This window comes from Lepidothrix coronata, unplaced genomic scaffold (assembly GCF_001604755.1).
Source record: "Lepidothrix coronata isolate B3197 unplaced genomic scaffold, Lepidothrix_coronata-1.0 Scaffold30, whole genome shotgun sequence".
NCBI lineage: Eukaryota > Metazoa > Chordata > Aves > Passeriformes > Pipridae > Lepidothrix > Lepidothrix coronata.
Genome location: NW_016690210.1, coordinates 1,945,625 through 1,966,608, shown reverse-complemented (window position 1 = coordinate 1,966,608; position 20,984 = coordinate 1,945,625). Strand labels below are relative to the sequence as shown.

The 20,984-nt window shown below is 44.4% G+C and overlaps 1 protein-coding gene across 2 annotated transcripts in view; it reads right to left on the bottom strand.

Annotated features, from left to right (window-relative positions):
• The window catches only part of ABCG1 (ATP binding cassette subfamily G member 1), a 54,213-nt gene extending 38,488 nt beyond the window's left edge, over positions 1-15,725 (bottom strand). The window contains exons 1-2 of one of the 2 annotated variants that reach the window (XM_017811017.1): positions 15,594-15,725; positions 12,415-12,658 (exon numbers count right to left, since the gene is read on the bottom strand). In XM_017811017.1, coding sequence (XP_017666506.1) covers positions 12,415-12,658; positions 15,594-15,635 — 286 coding nt within the window. In that variant the 5' untranslated portion in view covers positions 15,636-15,725. Of the gene's footprint in view, positions 1-12,414; positions 12,659-15,061; positions 15,167-15,593 lie in introns of those variants that run through there. The other variant, XM_017811018.1, reaches the window with a different exon arrangement.
• Between the last annotated feature and the right edge of the window lie 5,259 nt (positions 15,726-20,984).

Sequence of the window (20,984 nt, the reverse complement as noted above, 5' to 3'; positions counted from 1 at the left end):
TATAATTACATCATCTTGTCACTACAAAGGAGGAGGAGGAGGAATATACACCTCTATAAAAATGTTATCTTCAAAATATTCGTTATAGTGATACACAGTCAGTTTTTGTACATAAATAAGCACATCTGAGTGTATGGGTGTATACATACATCTATATATATGAAAACAGAGATAACCCATATGTTTATATACTCACACACTTATATTTACAGGTATCTGTATGGAGATATTAAATATAATATTGAACATGAATTGGATGTTGCCTTCTGACACATTTCCAGCACCATATAAACATTGCTTGCACTCTCTCACTTGTAATGGTGAATATCTGGACAGGAGTTGGAATCCAAGCCAGGGCAAGTTTTCTTAGATTAAAACTTGGTGATGGGAGGGAGCGGGGGAAAAAACAGCCTTTGATTTATTACAGTGGTAGCCTAAAGTCTATTTGGCCCAAAGAGCATATTGGTGGCATTCAACACTAACATTTAAAATGAACTGCACTGGCTTCTGTATATTTTAGAATGCAGTTTTAGCAGTAAAACATACAAATAAATGAAAAACTGTCTTCTGGTATCAGGCCATACTCTTCCTTCAGCAAGATTTATTCATTTCAGATAATTTATATCAGGAACGAATTTGGTTCAAAATGTTCTATCATAAGACAACAGTCCTGGCAGAATGCTGATACCTGTTCCTTGGGTAAACTCCATCCAATATGCCACTGCAGTGATTTCAAGGTTCACTTGGCTCTGTACTTTTAAAGCAATATAGTATGAATGTCTGAGATGAATTGTAGGTTGGCTTTGAAGTTATTTTTATTTACTGCAGAATGTGTGCCACCTTTTATCCCAATTCACTTTGCTTGGGGAGCTTATTTTTACTGCCTGCCAATAGGAATCAAATGCTGAGTGCTAAAATGTCATATCCATGCCCTATATGGGGCAGGCTGCTTTATTTTTATTTGTTTGTTTGGTTTTATAATGTGCACGTGGTATATTTGGAATATATGGGATTCAGGAGACCAGTGCTAATGCTTCTCTTTGGAGATTAAAGGGTAAATATTATAAGTATCATTATGTATATTCTTAAGTTTCATCTTTCTTTTGGTGTCCTCAGGTGTCAAACTACCACTGGACAAGACATAACCATTCTTTATGAACACTAAGCCTTACAGTAATCCCAGGGTTCACGGGTTTGTGACTACTTCAGGTAATGCATTTCTCCTTGAGGTTTACATCATCTTTCTCCCAGACAAGAAATCAAGCAGTCAACCCCCTTCAGGAGTGTCTGTCAAGCTCCTCTGACTGTTTCTGATATAGCAGCTCACACATATTGTCACAACTCAGCCTTTAAGACAGCAGAACCTGATTTATTATAATCACAAGTGGCAGTAACTCGATCCCCCATTTGCAGTTACTCACAACTTCCCTCAAACTTTCACATAAGAGGGTAAAAAATGTGCCAATGTGAATTCCACTTCTATGATGATATATAACAGAGGGAAACTTTCCATGAGCTCAAAAAAAGGACTGCCAAGCCTTACTTTTTCATTTGTTTTCAAAAACAAAGCTTAAAAAACAAATCAAATCAGCCAAGAAGGTCTAAAATGGTCTTTACTCAGTTATGAGATTAAAAGCACCAACTCTACAAACTTACCCAGTGCAAACACAGCCCCCTGAATCAGCCACTCTGAAGATGCTCCAAGGAAAAGGACTGGACTGCTGTTCCTGGAGGAAAGCCCACCAAGATGTGTCTAAATGGGGATTAAAGGGGCCAGACACATGTGAAGGGGTGGCTGGTCAGCACACCTGTCTGACCAAGAGCCTAAACACTGCAATCCAACTTGCACTCCTGCTATACACTATTCCCAACTTTCTACTGTGTGAATGCACTCACTGCTGTGCGCTCGTGTGCATAAAATATCAGTGGTGAGTAGCAGAAGTTTTCACATCAGCTGCTGGAGTGAGAGGTTGCAAACCTGAGGGCTTGTAGGTCCAGGTACCACTAACAGAAAGAGACCAGAGCCCAGACTAGTGTTTGGATTGACAGAGTGTCCAAAACACACTGGTGGAGAGATCTGCCTTGTCTGGGGGGGTGTGTGTGCAGCCCACAAACTGCCAGAGGAGAGGAATGGTCCCAAAGCCCCACCAGGTTCAGCTACTACCAACAGTCTGGTTTTACAATCACCACAATTAGAAACCCTTGCAAACTTCTTGTGAAGAACTCACAGTTCTGATTACAAATCAGACCCACCCAGCTGGTCTCCCATCAATCACCTGCACACTTCATATCTATGTACTGTCAATTTGTTCCTCTGGGACAAATTCTCCTTTGAGTAATTCTTCAAGACTCAGAGTCAAAATGAAAACCCAGGGGAATAACTCTTCACGGCCAGCTGTGCACAGATGTGTCCCTCTGCACTGTCCTTGCCTTTCTGACTCCTACATTTCTCTTCTGTCAGCATATGACCTTCATCTCTCTGAGTGGAGACAGAAGAGAAACTCAGTCCCAGCCAGCCACCCAAAGACTTCAGCTCCATGAGCCTCAAATAGCTATTTTAGATAATCAGGCCTTGATATTCATATGCAATAATCTGGCAGAAGCTTGTGGCTTTTTGACCCAGAAAAAATAACTCCCTTCCTCTAATAGCAAATTTAGCTTCAATCCCCTTTCTTTTAATTGTGTACTCATTTACCAATTCCAGCCCTGTCATGCTGGTGTTATTAGAGTGCTTAAATTCCAAAGCACTTAAGGTAATAACTGGATCATGACAAAAAAAAAAATTATACTAGCCATGCTCTGTTGGTGCAGCCTCATCCACTTGACTGCTTCCACAAGAACAAAACAGATGCAACAGGACAGAATTTAACTCCATTGTTTAGCAAAGGCATTAAAACCTTCCGATTTTTTTCTTTAAATTTATCTTTACCAGGTGCATGACTTCACTTGAAACTTCTTTCTTCTCCTGTGTGGCATAAAAGCCTACCCTCTAAAGATCAGCAAGAGACAGAGCACAGGTCCATTCTCATTCCCCCAGGAACCTGACCACTGCATGTTCTATCTTCTCCTCTCTCCTGTAGCAGATGTACTGCAATTATAAACAACATTTGTCATTAATCTAAACACGCTAAGCAGGAAGAAATATGATTCTTACACAAAAGATGTAGGCTGTAGATGCTAGATGAGAAGCAGATGGTAAATTAGCTTGTAAAGCCAAGGTCTCTGCCATTTATTTTTACTTGGAACAGATACATAACAAAAAAATAAAAAATGGACAAAGAACAAGAGGTTAACTCCATCTGACTATTATGTAATTCTAGATAGTTCTGCCTGATAAGAATTTGGATGGCTTCAGCCCTATACCCTCTGAAGAGAATTAAGTCTTCAGAGCGCATCTGTTTTCTTCCCCTGAAATCAGCAAAGTCTAAATGAACTGGAAATGAGAATACAAGCCCAACAGCGACAAGAAAGTAAAGTCCAATCAGGAAATGCAGTTGCACAGGTTCCCACAGCGTGACTCAAGACATATTGCAGCATCTCCAGCCACGCCATTTCCTAGACAGAATTATTTTGTCCCCGTTCCAGAGACACTTACACGGGACCAGTCCTTCCGGATTTTATGCCACCACTTACATTCTGATCAAATATTCATTCTAAAATCTTCTAAGAGACTAAGTGTCCAAAGGCCAAATTAAGCTCAAACGTCCACACTGAAGCACATAATTCACAAGGGAGCCACTTTCAAAATCTGAATCATCATTAATGAGGTATTTCCACAGGCCTCCTGATGTTTGTAGGAAGCTATTGAGATTCAAACAGCCACTGAAAACCACCAAAACTGGCCTTCTATGTATGTGCTGTTACCTCTTGCCATCATACTTGGGGATGAACAAGTCAAAGGATTGGTTGAAAAGGGAAGTAATTCTTCCATACATATTGTATTATATGTTCTTTTCATGAAGTTGGTAAAAAAGTGATTACATTTGGACAATTTGAGGACACTCAGTCTTCCCATTTCCTAATTAACACAGACTTTGATATCAAGAAGAACATGCCTATAAGGTTTGGTCCTTGGCTTGGTGAGGAGGGCTCTGCCAGTCCTCGGCACTAAAGCTGTACTTGCAAACTGCCTTCACACTAGAGAACCAAGTTTTCCACATGGTACAGTCTAAGTAAGGGCTGGTGGATTTGCTGCCCTCTGTACCAATGGCGTTAACCAAAAATTGCTAACTTCTAGGTTCAAATCTTGCACAGTGGACAGGCAATCTGAACCACTAACACCTCAGTTTCTTGCTGTCCCAAAGCTTTTGACAGAGAAAAACGATGTTGTGCAGAAGCCTCTGATACAAGATTTGGTAATATTAAATGCATGTGATGTCTTTTGGAAGGAATACCTTAAAAAAGAGGGGCATTTTGTCATCTTACATGGATGTCATGTTTCAACAAGGTCTTTCATTAAAGCTCTTAAATAAATTAACCTGACAAGAAGGTAGATGGCCGGTTCTCAAATAAATGAGAAAGCAGATAGAGCAACAGGAAACAAAAGAGTAGGAGTCAGTGGTCAACCAGTGAAGCAAGTTAACCCCTGAGCCTCAGGGAATTACGTGGTGTCCACCCTACTGCTGAATGGTTTGAAAAAGCAAGGCAAAGAACGAGGTGACAGCATGAACACAAAAGGTTCAGAGAGCAAGGGAATGATTTCACGAAAATAAAACCCAGTGAGAGCTAGAGCTAGGATACACAAAGATACCACACCTAGATGAGGAAACCTCTGAGCTGCAGGCTGTGGGAACCTGCAGAAACACTGCTGCACACCTGCCTGCCCTAGATTTGAACTCTTCCCCATACACTCAGCTCTGCCTGCTGTCAGAGAAGGGACACAGGGCAAGCTGACCTAAACTTCCACCTTATATTGTCAAAAACTCAATCTCTAGGTTGGACATATATCCTTATGCCCCTCAGCAGAGGTGAGTCACAGAGGTTCCAGGGGTAAACCATACCTAAGGTGTTTAGGTCTTGCCCCAGGGATGTTCATTTTGAGAATGAACACCCACTCTTCAGTTTGCAATGCTTTAATTTTAAATCCAAAGCAGTTCATTCCCATGTGCTCAACTACCATTCAGATTTTGCTGGGATTCTCCTTGCATGTTGTTTTGTGTAAGTTTTGAGATCTTAATTTTAATAGCAAGGCTAAACACTGTTTTCTAACAGAGGACAAAGGTACCCATCAGTTTAATGGACACAGCGGTGAATTACAAAGCAGTGGAGGGTCTGTCACATTTTGAGTAGAATCATGTTCCCTGTCTTCCCAAAGCCAGCCAGCTTACCTACAGGAACAATGCTACAGGGAAGTGTGAAGCAATTAATTTCTTAGAGAATACAGAGCTGAACTCTGAGATATTAAAACCCCTGAGAACAAAAGATCTGCCCTAGTAAGCTGGTTAAGCTTAGACCCCACGGACTTCGAGAAAGCACTTTTTCAAAATGGCATGTGAATACACAACAAAAAATGAACTTGAATGGCATTTTCACTCGAGCTAGTTTCTATTCTTGGCTGCTTTTGTGATTTCTCTTTCCTTTTAGGGAGGTTATGGAGAACTGTGATCAACCATGTGATGTCTGAAGGCTTCGATTGCAAAATGAGTTTTGCTTCATCTTCCTTCAGACTTCTTCAGACTACGGAAGCCAAAGTCTACTTTGAAATGAGAAAAAAGCACACCGAGATTATGGTGCACTTCATCTCTACCTCCGCAACACCTCGAGCAAGACATGACTGCCTATGGGCAGAGGACAGCAAAGCATTTCATCAAATCCCACTCAGCACACAGAAAGTTGTAGTGGAAGGCTGTCAGGGTGAGTTACAGCCAGCCCCCAACACACAGTTACTGGGAGATGGAAACAGCAGAGACCACAGCTCAGACTCCCAACAGCTCGCCATCACCACTTCCTGCCATATAAATTCTGAAATGTTTTAGTTGCTCTCTCTCTCTCTCTCTCTCTCTAAAACTTCCTTCCTCAGTCACAAGTTTTCACAACAGGTGGTTAATAAAATTTATTGTATTAAAACACGAGCTAGAATTAAAAACAGTCAGGTCATTGTCATGTTTACTTTTAATAAACAATACAGCAAGGAGAAAAAAGAAAAATAGGTTCTACTCCCACAAAGACTCAGTGACCAAAAATCACTGAGTCAAACTCAGACACATTTCCAGGCCCAAAAAAACCCCAGACAAACAAACAAAAAACCCAAACCCCAACAAAGCCAAACCCACAATAACAACGGGTTCTGCTTGGAGGAAAATAAGCAATGATGAAGTAAGGTCTTACTCAGCTGGGAAACAGAAGGATCAGACAAAGGGGTTGACCAAGATTTGTTCCCAATAACCTCTGTTTTATACAACCCATGCTACGAGGAGTTATATATGACCTAATAAAACACTGTGAACTATTCCAGCAACAGTGAGTACTCAGTATATTTTTACCATCTTGAGACAGCTTAAGTGTTAAAAAGAAAAACTGCACGGATTTTATCAAGGTTGAAACGCGCGCTTAGAAATCCTCCGCTAAAAAATCGCGTTCCCTTTCTACTTTCTCTAATATTTTAAGCCACCGAAAAAGAATAGTTGGTCACACACAGTAGCTGGCCACAGAGATTTTTACTAGGGTTGCAGCCTAACTTGTTTATTCTTTCCGACATATGGATCTCAATTTGCATACAGGCATCTCTCCGAGATGATGAAAACGCGCGGTCTCTCTCAGACAAAGCAGGCGAAAAAAAAAAAAATGGTCGAGAACAATACAACCCATCTGTCATAGACAGGCGAGGGGGGGAAAAAACGACAAAAAAAAAAAAAAAGGAAAAAAAACCAAACACCAAAAACCCCCAAACCCTGCTTTCGGAAAGTGGGTTTAGCTCTGCATCTTTTCCTTCCTCCCATCTTAGCAACAGAGCCTGGAGCAGCCAACCAGGCTGGCGCGGGTTACTGCAGTGCATTGCCCGCCAGTAACCGCGCCGGGCTCGCCCGGAGCGGGCATGCGGCACCTCTACCGCAGTGCACCTGCCACGGATGAGGACAGGCTTTTTCCGACTCCTCCAGCAAGGATTAGCAAATAATTTAGGGCAAATCCCTCCCTGCCGCCCACCCCCCAGCCTCTCCTTTTCGTTTGGGTCTTTGGATAACTCCGGAGCGGGGGGTGCGAAATCTTTTAAATGAAGTCACAGAAAGGATGCTGATGATGCTGATGCTGGGAAAAAAAAAAAAAAAAAAAGCCCCAACTAAATAGAAAGAAACGGGTCTGTCCGAGTGCGTGTACCAGAACTAATTCATGAGACAGCACCGAGGCAAATCAGCAAAACCCAGGCTGTTTAAATCTCTGCTGATGATTTGACAGCGGGTGAAGTTTCCATCTTATGCAGGGAACAGCATTAACATAATACACAGCCCTCCGAGCTGAAATGCAGGGATCTCGCGGTTCTGATGACACTATCTCGGACTGTGATGGCCACCTTTCACAGCTCACGAATACCAAACAACCTGCCAAAGACTCCGTGCTTCCCCACCGGACACGAGGGAGCCACCCAGGATAAGCCCAGTCCCTCATTCCTCCCCTGCCACTCCTGAATCTCAAAGCCACTAAACAACAACCTTGACAGAAAAGACAGCACCCCTCCAGCTGACTGCTTCCACAGGGTTTGAGCCATTAGCACAAACCCAAAATAACAAGAAATAGCACAGTTTTTTCTGCTGACCATGAATTTCTGTATCGGTACCAAACCCCCTCCACAGAAGCACCCGGCTGGATTTTGACCGGCTGAATCCCGCTCCCTCCGAGGTTACTAAAGACCAAATCCTAGCAGAACTTACTCTTGAACGCAGCACAAATGAGTCATTACAGTCCTAAAAATAACAACGGAGAAATTTCCAACTAAAACGTTGCCTAATTAACCATGAATACTGACAAGTGGGGGGGGGGAGGGCGGAGAAGGGGGGAAAAAAAAAGAAATCCCTGAGTTGTTGTGGAGTTTTGAAAGCAAATTTATTACTACTTTCTTCCCGGGTGCACTCAAGTTCTATAGGAAGAATATTTCCATTTCCATCCTGTATTATAGCAAAACCACCTAGAAACAACAGAACAAATGTCCTTTGCTGGGTATATAGAACATATGTATCTTTTTTAGGTAAAGCTGAATGAATTTGACCAAGACGGAAAGCTCCAAAGTACTTGTCCTGCCCTCTTTGTATGTGGGCCCATACATAATTCATCCCCAAATCACAATTCAGATTACTTTATGGTGCTTTTAACAAAAAATGGCAGAAACCTGAGGCATTGACTTTTCTATGAAATCCCCCTGCAAACAGTTTTCAGGCAGTCCTAGTATTAAAACCTACAAGTCTCTAATTTTTCTACGAACTGGTAAAACCAATCTAGGTTTCTGTGGTTTGCATTTCAAACTGCAGTTTAAACAAACAGCTCAGAAGCCAAGATAAGACCCACTTTCATCTCTTTCTCAAGCCTTACATAAATGGCTTTGTTATGAGACAGTACAACTTTTGGTCACATTTTGTTCTGAAACTCTGCAGATCTTGCTATTCCCATATTTAAAGAGCCACACTGGATCTAACATAAGACTCTCATTTTTCTCTTCACCTCCAGGCCAGCTGGCTCCCTTGTCCTAAAAGAAAGGAGAAGGCATTCTTGGACTAACTAATCTTACAACAGTTACTCCAGGAGTCCTGCACCTTTCTTAAATAAATCCTGAAACTCGCTGACCCACAGGAAACCCCCAGAACATGCTTGAACAAGGACTGAGACACATTTTCAGTTATGGAAGATCCTTGACCTGATCTGGATCAAGTCACTTAAAAATCCTTCAAAACTAAAGAAACAGTTTGACTCTCTCTGTTGACTGGTTCCCTAAAAGCTTTATGGGGAAAACACCAAAGTCATCTGAGACCTTCTGGAACTTTTACCTCTGTCAGCTTTTCCAAATTCCCATACAGGAGCAACAGCTCCTCCTGAATGGAATGGGTCACATACCATTCCATCAAGCTTTGATCAAGGACTGACCTGCCACCTTCCTTCCCTGTAAATGCCCCTGACCACAAGAGGAATTACACCAGGAATGAATCAGCTCCAGAGTCACACCAATCTTTGCTATGAATTTGATAAAACACCATGAGCAGAGAGGCATTTATCACATAAACCTTAGAATCAAAATGCCCCTCCCTCCTTTACAAGAGAAAAAGAGATTCAATAGATAAATTAGGCATTTAAAGGCTGACACACAAATCAATGAAAAATTCTAATTTGAAGTCTACTACAGCTTATTTAGCTTCTTTCTTGTTGACAAGCAATGCAAATTTACCTTTTTTGTGCTTTTAATGAAAAGTAAATGACATGACATACCATGAGTTTCATTGTTCTGAACAATCAAGCTAAGTACAGAACACAGTGGCAGCACTACTAATTATTCCTCCTTTTGTTAATCTGGAGCCTAACCTTAACATCATTTTGCAATACCATTTTTACTGAAGGGAGTTGCTCTTTAGCTGAATTCCTCTCCAACACTCTGGCAGGAATCAGCTTTGTAAGGAAACTATGCTTCTGCCTTTGTGATCCAACACTCTTGAAGGGGTTTAACTAATTCATTACAGTCATGGAGAATGATGTAGAAATAGTATTTTTTTTTTCCCAAGCTCCATTTCAGAATAGAAACACCATTAATTTAAAAGGCACATTTTTTAAACAGCTTCCCTTATCGCTTCTTACCACAACCAGCACTCAAGAACAATGTGAACTGAGACATCTCCCTTTTTTTTTTTCCCCCAACTTGTGCACACAATTTTACTTCAGTTGCATTTCCTATACTGGACTGTCCTAGTGTTTTCTGCTCCTCTTCTCATAAAAAAGTGAATTCAAACATTTCACATCACATCACTGAGACTTTTAGCACAGGGAATCCACAAGGAGTGTAGAACTACGACCACCACCAGTGTTAGGAGGCCCAGTATTGCCCTTCTGTTGAGCAGTGGCAGATTAAAACCCACTGAAAAGTCCCATTTTCCCACTGGAGGAGAGACCAGTATAAGGCATTTAGAACAGTTTTACATGTAATTCATTCATCTACAAATCAATCAGTGTGAAACAGAGAATATCCCAAATTGCACACACACAAAAAATTTTGCTCGCAGAACCACTAAAACAATTCAAGGAATCTGATCGTTTGGGCCTTACCTTCACTGGAGACTATTCAGGCAATTCAATTTTCTTTTCTCTAATGAAAAATCTCTTCTATTAAAACCAATATATTGAGTTTCTTCAGCTATTTTTTGTAGGCCCCCTGAATAATTTTTTACCCCTCTGACAGACCCTTTCCAGCTTCCCAATATCTCTGTGGATCTGGAGGGCCCAACAATGGGTACAATATCCCAGTTGTGCTCTCACTGATGCCAGGAAAGATAACAACTTGGCTCCACCTGGCCATGGCCTCCAAAGGCAGTACATTATATGGTTTATCTTACTGGCAATGAGAGCACACTTTGGTTCACAGTCACTTGGCATGGACTGTAGACCTCCCAGAGCTGTTTTAGGTCCTTGTCAAGAAGAAGAATGCCAAGCCCTGCTGGCAGACACAACCTCACAGCCCCTCTGAGGGTGCCCTCGGTGGCCCCAGGAAAGACACACAGTGAGGAGGAGAGAACACAGACAGCTAGAAAAGTTTAATCTCCTCTTTCAAACCTAAGTGTAGTGACACAGTCATAGCCATACCCTAGAGCTAAATACCTCAACAGGTCATTTTCAGCAGCAGGACATTTTGCCAGGACGTGCCATTCAGTTCAAGCCAAGTCAAGGCATGTCAGCAAATGTGAACAAAGAACCCCTCAATCATTTCTGGCCAGTGAGAAAGACACCCAGTTAGAGATCTCAAGCTTTTAAATCTCACACGAGACATCTTGGCCTTGCTCCATTTCGACGTTTGAGTTCATTCTGATAAGATAAAACATAATTTTGAATGCACCGAAGTTGCTGCCAAACCAATTGTTCTCCTATGGACAGCACGGCTCCATGCAATTTTAATAGATAAATAAAAGATGGCCAGTGTGTGTACATACAGTTCTGATGTTGAAAAACCCATTAAAGCATGAAATCTGTAGATCCTTCAACAAATGAATAATTGTATGCACAGGCTGTCCATGTACAGTAGCACTTTCATGGCAACAGCTCCAGTGTTTTTCATACCACACATTTTTAGACCATTAAGGCCTTGATGTTGTGATAATGACACAATTTCCAGACAGCAGCAATGTACTTTGTGAAACAATTTCAAGTGTAATGTTTAAGCCAGTGGATTTATAGATGCAGAGCCTGTGCAGGTATGAAGTATGGCTCAGGTGAGCAGTCCATTGGCAGGGGCTTATCTCTTAAAAGAACTAAAGCACACAACCATACCAGTTTACATTACTGAGAGAGAATTCCTCAAGGAAGAGCAATTATGCCATTTAATACACAAAATTCTCCCGCAGATTTCAATAGTTTCTCTTGGGCATACTTCTTTTCACTAGCAGGAATTTACTGCACGACCTAGTTTTCCTTTCAGAGATGACTAGTCACATGCACACACAAAACCCAAAAACTCTCTAGGAAACACAAGGCTACACAAAGCAAGTGAAGGTATAAAAGGAATGGATGCCAAGCCCAGGAGAAATGACAGAGTCACCTTACATCAACTTTTCAGAGATGGAACTGACCAATGGCATATAAAGAACAGAGCTGAATATGCCCTTGTTACTCCCAACACTTCTCTTTCTGAAGATGCCCCCAATATCTGTATCATTTTGGTACGCCCTGTGTTGTAGGCTGTGAACTCTTTGCTGTGTATATCACCAAAGGAGGTAGCAAAAGAGCATCTTTGTCTTTGACTAAACCTCAGGATTCAGTCCTAGCAAGAGCCAGTGATTCCATCAGTTAAAAGGAATTATCAGCTTAGAGAGATCCCTCGTAGAACACCAAGAGGCACGGATGGGCTGACATTCCTACAGCTCAAAGCATTTATTTCCAAGCTCAGCATTTTAAGAAAATGTTTTTTATCCTGGTGTCAGATGCCTTCTGAAATTCTGAGATACTCGCTGTTCCGAAGGAGTACTGAAAAAAATAACCATTTCACAAAACAGCCAGTTGCAAGAGTAAAAGAAAAAAGCCTCCTCTTTCCCCCCCACCCCCATCTTTAAACTGCTGCATATTCTACCCACCCTCAACAATAAATTGTAGACATGCAAGATCACAGGACAGATATTTGGCAGCACAGCAATACCATATTTACTTCAGATACTTTAGAATTGGGAGGCAAAAATAAGCAGTTGTACAAACTGCTGCATCTACAGTTTCTTGTAGATGAAGCACTGTCTTCCTCACCTTTCTTCCTCCACCACGGCCCTTCCTGGATGGAGTAGGACAGTTCTTTAAACTCAATGTTCACGGCTGGTCTGCGGGGTAGGTAGGAGAAACGGTGAGCCTCTGTCAGAGCATTGTCCACCTTTTTTAAGTGTCCATTCATGAGCCGAATGTCTTGGGTGTCTGTGCCGTTGGAGACCACTTCGTCCACCGAAACACACACCGACTTCGGCTCGGCCATGGTGCACCCGGAACTGCTGCCGTTCTGCAGGGAAGATGGAGAGAGCTCAAAGGCTTCTGTTTAGGAACACATTTCAAACCCCCCTGCACTAGAAGAATTATGATCTAAATAACACAAGAATCCAGCACAGTAACGCGCTGAAGGGAGAAAGAGGAATAAAATAAAACAATCTTTTGTTCGTTCTGCCTGAGCATTGATAGAAGAGGTGAAAGAGCTCTTGCAGCACACAGTTCCTTTAGCACTGGTTTCCCTTTTAGGCCTTGCACCAGATTAATACATTTATAAGTTCAGTTCCCATTGTATTTGGTTTCTCATGCACTCAAAGAATTTGGTTCTAGTTACTCTGGTTCCAGGGCTTGTGTTGGGACAGAGCCGAAGGGGGAAGGGAGCTGGGTGAACAATTATTTGTGCAGACCTTTCAAAAGACAGCCACTCAAAAAGTCTAAGAGCTCTTGTTCCTCTGGATCAGAATATACTCTGCAAATGTGAAATGTGTTTTATTTCTGCAAATTTTTAAATGTACTATTTTAGGCCTTATTTGCTCCTGCACTGATAGTTTTGGAGACTTTGCAACCTGGAACAGTACAATTTCTTTTCTGGAGGTCTTTTAGGAAAGCACACAGGCTTTCCATCCAAAAGCCTTGTGTGCTTTCCTTGCTTGATAGTGATCCCTAATGGAAATCTTATCAGCTACATAAACATATTAAACCCTGCTCCAGTACTTGCACAGCTGACACTGTAAGGTCAACTGTGCTCACAGCCATACCTTTGCTGTGCTTTGCCCATTACAGCACTCAGTGCAATTCCACTTGGCATTTTTTGGATTGAATCCCCTTCTCCTCCTCTCCTGACTTCTCATGACAAGGGCCTTTCAGCTGCCTTTCTTTTCTTTTTTCACTATGCACACAAAATCTGGACTTCTTCCATTCCTTTTACCTTCACAGGTACCTTGCATCAATATCAACAGAATGTGTGTAAGGTCAAAAGCAAAACACTCATGAATTTTCTTCAGCTGAACATACTTTTGAAGAGTTCAGAGGCTGATCACTGTCATCTGTTGTTTGGAGGGTGTCATAAGCAGGGCCCAACATCTGCACATTTGTCTATTAGAAAATTCAGTATTTTTAATGCGGATCTGTATTGGAAAAGATTTCTGTAGCTGGTCAGGATTTCCATGTTGGCCCATCTGCCCAACCATCTACATGTCCCCAAAGGTATCTCTTGGAAATCATATGTGCTGCACTACTTTTCAAGGCACTGGTGTTGGACACCCCCAAACAGAGCTGCAGGTCCTGCCACTGTTTCCCCCTCTTTGTCCTCCAATGCAACTAAGAAGTCACATTGCCTCCTCTTCACTGTGCCACTTCCATCCTCTCCCTAATGATTTCTGTCTTCCCATTTATGCTGCAAAAGCAGTGCAGCTCAGATCAGTCAACTTGTCATGAATGCTGATGAAAACATTAAAAAACAAACAGTCCTACATAATCACTGATGAAAAAAAAGTAGTCCTACATAACCACTCTGCAGTTAGTGTCTTCACATTCTTCATGCACAAGCACCAAGTTCTGGATGTAAAAATCAGCTCTGCTTAACACATTTTTCCCAAGGAAAAGATTTTAGCTGTGCTCTCAACTTACTCAGAGGTCAGGTATCCAGTAACACTTATTCTCAATTTCTTAAACAGTTGACTGCAATGGTATGTAATTTGAACATAACAAGAGTAATGTGAAACATCTCAGAACTCAACAATTAAAGCAAGGAAACCTCCCTTTTCCCTAAAAACCAAGAGAAGGAGAGTTAATAGTATTCTTCCCTGAATGTTTCCAAGGCTTACTTTGGCACTCATAAGCTGTTTTGTTCTGAGGAACCACTGAGCACCTTCCCGCATCAGAGGGAACACCCAAAAACTAACTCGCAACGAGCAGGTCACCTTGATTGTTCAGGTGACAGTCAGAGCTCCTCCAGTTTGGATCAATTCAAACACCAAGCATCCTTTGGATAAGCTCCTTGTCTCTAACTACTTAATCATCCGGGAGTACGAAGCCAGAGGCTTTTGCTACCGGGACAATAAACAATTTCAATCACTCGGTGGACAGAAATGCCTGTTGTCAGCAGCCTTTTGTCACACACCTGCCTCCTCTCCAGGGACCACCTGCTACGGGTGAGGGTCCCCCGAGTACCTGGCACGGCACCAGTGGCTCCCAATCGCTTGGAAAGAGACGGGCAACTCCCGGGGCCACGACACCCACGGACTTACCCGAGCCCTTTGTAAGGCACAGACACACCTGAACCCTCCGTATGCCCCAAACACCTGAACCCTCCGTATGCCCCAAACACCTGCAGACCGCTGTGATGCTACAGCCCCGCATCCCCGACCCCTGCGCTCCAGGCACGCCGAGAGCGGCTGCTCCCCGCGACCCCGCTCACCTCTCCGCTGCTTTTACACAGTTTTGGTTATTTCCCATGTAGTTTCGCGTCTCCCGTGAGGGGCCGGGCCGCTCGGGGCGCCCGGCGGGGACGGCAGCGCCCGCCCGGTCCCAGCGGCAGGAGGGTCCCGGGGGCTCTGCCCGGCCCGTCCCCCGCGGGCACCGCGCGTTATGCAAAGGTTACGGTCCCTCCGCAAATCCTCCGGGAAGCCGGCGGGGCGCAGCGGCGCAGGGAGCATGCTCGGCGATAATCCCCCCCGCCTTAGCTACAGACAGAGGTAACCAGCGGTCAAGTCCCGCCGTGCGCCGCCGGCCCCTCGCACACCCGCATCCCCTGTGCATCCCGCACCGCGCATCCTGCATCCCGCATCCCTCACTGGGACCCACCCGCCGGCCCCGCTTGCCACTCGGGGAGCGTCTCAGGAAGCGACTCGGGGATCGCCCCGCGGACCCCTCGCTCCACCCCCCCCAAGCCTCGCACCCCTCGCCCCCCGCCCGCCCCTCGGAGGGAGAGAGGGCAGGGCGCGCCTTACCAAAGCGCTGCCCAGGGAGAAAGCCGCCATCAGACATGCCATGTGTCCCTCTGCCCGCCCGGCTGCCGGCGGAGGAGCCCTCGAGTGCCGCCTCTCCGCCCCGACTGGCTGCGGGAGGCGGGCAGGGATGGGGATGGGGATTGGGATGGAGATGGGGCCGCCTCCGTCCCGGACCGCCCCCGCCGCGGGGATGGGGAGAGCCGGGGGGTCGGGGAGCTCCTCCGCCCTGGGGAGGGTGGGCAGCGCGTCCACATCCAGCGTGTCCCCATCCGGCGTGTCCCCATCCCGCGGATGGATGTGGCTGTCCCTCAACCCAAACAGGCGGCAGACAATTTTGCAGGGGGCTGCGGACCGAAGGTCGCTCGCCAGGACATGGGAAGCTCATGACAGGCATAGGTCGCCCTTCGCCCGGCTTCCCGATGGGCTCCCGGAGGGGACTGGGATGGCATTCCCTGAGGAAACGGGTTTCGAAGCACCGTCTAATTGCGCCCTGTGCCGGCCCGCCCGGGGATGAGGACGAGATGGGTCTTCTGACCCTGGGACTCGCACACCATTGATTTACAAGCGAGCCATTGTGGTTCAGAAATGGAGAGGGAGGAAAGCTGTCACTGAGTTACAGTCCCTGTTCGTTTATTCCTCAAATCAGAGACCTGCATTTCGGCAGGGTCACAGAGTCACAGAATGGGTCAGATTGGAAGGGAGCACAGTGGGTCATCTGGTCCAGCTTCCCTGCCTAAGCAGGGCCATCCCAGAGCATATGGCACAGAATTGTGTCCAGACGGTTCTGGAATATCTCCAGTGAGGGAGACTCCACATCCCCTCTGGACAATCTGTTCCAGTGCTTGGTCACTGCACAGGAAAGAAGTTCTTCCTCATATCCAGGTGGAACTTCCTGAGCATCAGTTTCTGCCCGTTGCCTCCTGTCCTATTGCTTGGAACCACCAAGAAGCGCCATCCTCTGACATCCCCTTCAAATACTTATAAAGAGAGGTCCTGCCATTAGGGCTGTGTTGGCACTGCTGGTTTGAATCTAGACCCATGACTATGTTTTGATTTAGATTCACTAGCCATGCTGCCTGTTGGTACAAGGCTCTGCCCAACCACTTCACCAAGAATCCAGGTACTGGAAGACCCACCAACCCTCTGAGTGCCCCCATACCCACTGGACCTGCTTTTGGGGTGTGCTAAGACACTCTGGAAGTAGCAGCAAGAGGGAATAAATTATAGCAGGTTGTCCAAGAACTGGATTCAAAGCATCTACGAAACATTATGTACACGAGTTTATAATCTGTGAGGAATCTCCCAAGCAGGGATCTTGCCATAATGCTTCGTACTCGTGTAGCATTGTACAGACACGGCAGTAATCTTCACAAAGCCCCTGGAGGGTAGGTAAGTATTTTATCCTTGCTGAGCTGTGGAGGGGTGTTTACTGCAGGCAGCAGGGAGGGAACTGCTGCACAGAACATCTGTGCCAGGTCAGATGGGGCCCATCTCCTGCAGTACCCTCCCTCCTGGCCGTGGCCAGGAGATGGATGCTCAAACAAGCGCTTAAGCACAGGGCTGACTTGTATTAAATCTCTCCCTGATACTCTCACAGCCTACAGCCCTTTTTGGCTCAAGGATTTTTTGATGTAGTTGTCCCTCCTGAATGTGTTAATAACCCTCAGTATCCCTTCCATGAGACAAGGCTCCCCCTTGGAAACACAGAAACTTTTATCATCCACTACAACCTATTGTCAAGGAATAGTGTGGAGACTTACTAAGCCTTGGATTCAGTCCCTAGATGTTGCAGAATGTTATTTACTTATAACTTGTGTACTGATGAAGAAATATCTACCTGCTGTGGAATACCACACCAAACATGGATGGGCCCACCCAGAAGTCCTCACTGAAGGCTTAAACTGTGTTTGAGTAGAAATTTCAAAGATGATTATCTCCTAATATTGGGAATAAAGAGAAATTATGGTCCATTCTTCAAGTGAGGGTCCAGGGTTTTAATTATCTTGATTCAGAACATGTGTATAGCACCTAAAATTTATTCAAGCTTGTGTCTTGTATTTTCCCTTAGAAACATTGAGAAAGCTGCTTTATCTCCCTACAGGAACTGAGAAGGGCTGTGAAATACCGATATATATGCTTAAGACATTTAGAGGGTAAAACATTATTATTTAACTGTGAGGTGGAACTAGATACAGAGAGAGGAAATGTACAGTACTGAGATCTGCTGCACAAACAAAAGTTTCAGCTCTGTCTGTAAGCAGTTTGTGGTCCTAAGGTACTGCCTTCCACAAAAGTTTATCCTGGGCAAGAACACACGATCAGATCCTCAGGACTTATTTTCATCATGGTGGCTGCAGTATCAGTATCTACAGGAGCTTCTTGTAAAACACAGAGACATAAAACAGGTTTATCAGAAACCAAGTTCTATTTGGTATTTTGGTATCTATTTTGATACCACACAGGAAAAAAAAAGATTACATAAGATGAAGCATGCTAAAAATAGCCATCTCCTGCATTCCTACATTCCCTCATTAACTCTTCCATTAACTTTACAGGTGATCCCCTTGTCCCTGCAGACAAAAAGATCAAGAACACAACTCTGTGGGAAAAAAAAAAAAAAGGGAGAGATATAAAACGATGTTTAAAAAAAAATCCAGGGCAAAAAAAAAAAAAAAGAGAGAGAAGTTACAAATGAAGGTGAGGAAAAGCAGGCAGGGACAAAACTGAACTCCTAAAATAGATGAGGAAATAGTAGTAGCTTCCAGGCTTTACAGCAGGATAAGCTTTACAGACAGTAGATTGGTGCAGCCCACAGGAAAGGAAAAGAACATTGCAAGCAGAAATGCACTGGAAAGGGCAGGGAAAAGTGGAAATGCACCAACGGCAAGAGAGGGCAGATTTACAGCAGAGCCACAGGAGGCATTTTAGTGCAGCACTGATGGCTCTGGTGTCTCCACAAGAACTAGTTCATGTATAGAAGTGCTACAGCCTGGGGAAATGCAGAGGCCAGCGTGGACTTCACTGCTGAGGCAGATGAGAAAAAGAAAGTTAGAGCTGTAAAAGGCAAAATATTTTAGACTGGATTTTCATTAAAAACATGCCTCAACTTTAATAATTTGCAACTTATTGTTAATTTAAGCTGGTCTGGACAGAGTTTAAGGAAGTCTGTGGAAAATATTCAAGGATAAATCTGCATAAAAAGTCAAGCTGAGAGCACAAAGAAACAGCCTGTTGTGAAATTCTCATGCAATAATTTGCCTAAATAAAAGCCCAACAACAACAGTTTATCCTGGAGCGTCATTTTGCCATACTGGTTTGGATTGTTTCTGAACTAAGTTTCTGAACTTCTTATTATGCCCTGCCCCAATTATTTTCATAGGTTTAGGGAAATAAAAGTGGAAAGAATATAGGTTTGAACAGCCTAAAGATGAAGTTTAAAAAAATTTCGTGGTCTGATCCTGAGCAAGGCTGAGCCCCTGGGTTTCTGGCAGCTGGTAGGGTCTGCATTGCCCTTGGAAAAAAGGACAGAGGAAAGGAAAGTACAGTGAGGAAAACAAATCAGTATCTTTCTGGAAGAGAGTAGTTTTAACTAGATATATTGTCTCCTTATCCTGGAGAATTTGGCTGGCTTTCCTGAGGGGAAGTCTGTGCTCTGCTCTGGCTCCTTGCCTTCTGCTGCTGTGGGGCTTCAGCTCCCTCTTGGGCACAAGGCTCAGATCCTTCACAGTTTTGTGTTGCACTGGCAGAGATGTGCTGGGGAGGTCCTACATGGTGTCCCCACCATCTGTGGCCTTGGCAGATCCACATTCCAGCCAACTGGGCTAAATGTTCAGTCCAGTCTCTCCATATTTCTGTGATGGTTCCCATGAGCTCTCTAGGCAGGCCAGCCGTGACAGCCACTGGCTGGGATTGAATCCATGACCTCGGCATTCTTAGCACTGTGCTCCAAGCAACTGAGCTAAACGCTCAGCCCCATTCCCTGTGGTCTCCCTACATCTATGTGATGGTTCCCAGTGATGGCTCCCAGTGTCCCACAGGCTCACTGCTCAGGGCACCACAGAGGGACAAGGCCTGGCTCTGCCTGTCCTGTCTGTGGTTCACCTGCATCTGCCCGAGGTCCACCTGTGGGAAGAGGTGGAATGGGATGGAAGAATGGGATGAGGTGCCCAGGCAGCCCTATGAGGACCCATGGAGAATGGAGCCCACGCTGGAGCAGGTTTCCTGTAGGATCTGTGACCCTGGGGGGGACCCACGCTGTGCCTGAAGGACTGCACCCCATGGGAAGGGACCCACGTAGCAGCAGTTTGGGGAGAACTGTTGCCCATGGGATGGAGTCACACTGCAGAAGTTCATGGAGAACCATCTCCCGTGGGAGGGACCCCACCCTGAGCAGGGGAAGGGCTCCTCTCCCTGAGCAGTGGTAGGAACAGTGTGTGATGAACTGACCATGATCCCCATCCCCATCTCCCTGCGCTGCTGGGGGGGAGGAGATAGAGCTGGAAAGGAGGGAGGTGTGGGGGGAAGATGTTTTTAAGATCTGCTTCTTCTTATCTTTATCATGCTCTGATTTTTTTAGTAACAAATTCAGTTAATATCCCCAAGTTAAGTCTGTTCTGCCCGTGACAGCATTCAGTGAGTGATGTCTCCTTGTCCTCATCTCAGCTCATGAACCTTTGTTATATTTTCTCTGTCACCTGAACTGCTTGTTACATCCATGATGGGAGGCTGTCTTGCATTCCACCTCCATATTCTCTATTTCTATTTAGTAATACATATTCATAAGGTTACCTGGCATGTTCTGTTATGAAATTCTGCTTTCAAATAGTTGTCGTCCTGTTCAGCTTCAGCCACTGGATCTGAAATTTTCTATCTTGGGTTTCTTGGGGAAAGAATCTTCAGACAGGATAAAATCATATTGGAGGCCAAAATAGAAGGAGAGTCAGATTTTTTTTCCCCATGCTTTATAACCATCATTTGAGAAACTGTCTATGGCATAATTTGTGATGTGACGTTGTGGCTCTTGCCAAACCTAAGACAGTTTGGCCAAATTACAGACTTCTTAGGGGAAAAAAACCAGTGTGGGGTAGAGTATAACTTCACATACTTTTAACAAAGTCTTGTAATGGTTAAAAGAGACTGTCTACCCTGAGTGTGCTTTGATTCTGCCTTTTATAATTTCAAAGTTACCTTCCCTAGAAGATTTGATTTCACTGCTACATCCCTTCCTGTTGTTCCCCTTTCCTATTTATTGGAAAAACAGTCATAACCCCTCTCAGTTTTGTCACATCTTTTTGCACATGACATTAATACTTCCCTATCCATACTGGAAACATCCACATAATGCTATTTGAGAAGAATGTGATCAGTCAGTTTAAACAGATCTGCCTTCAG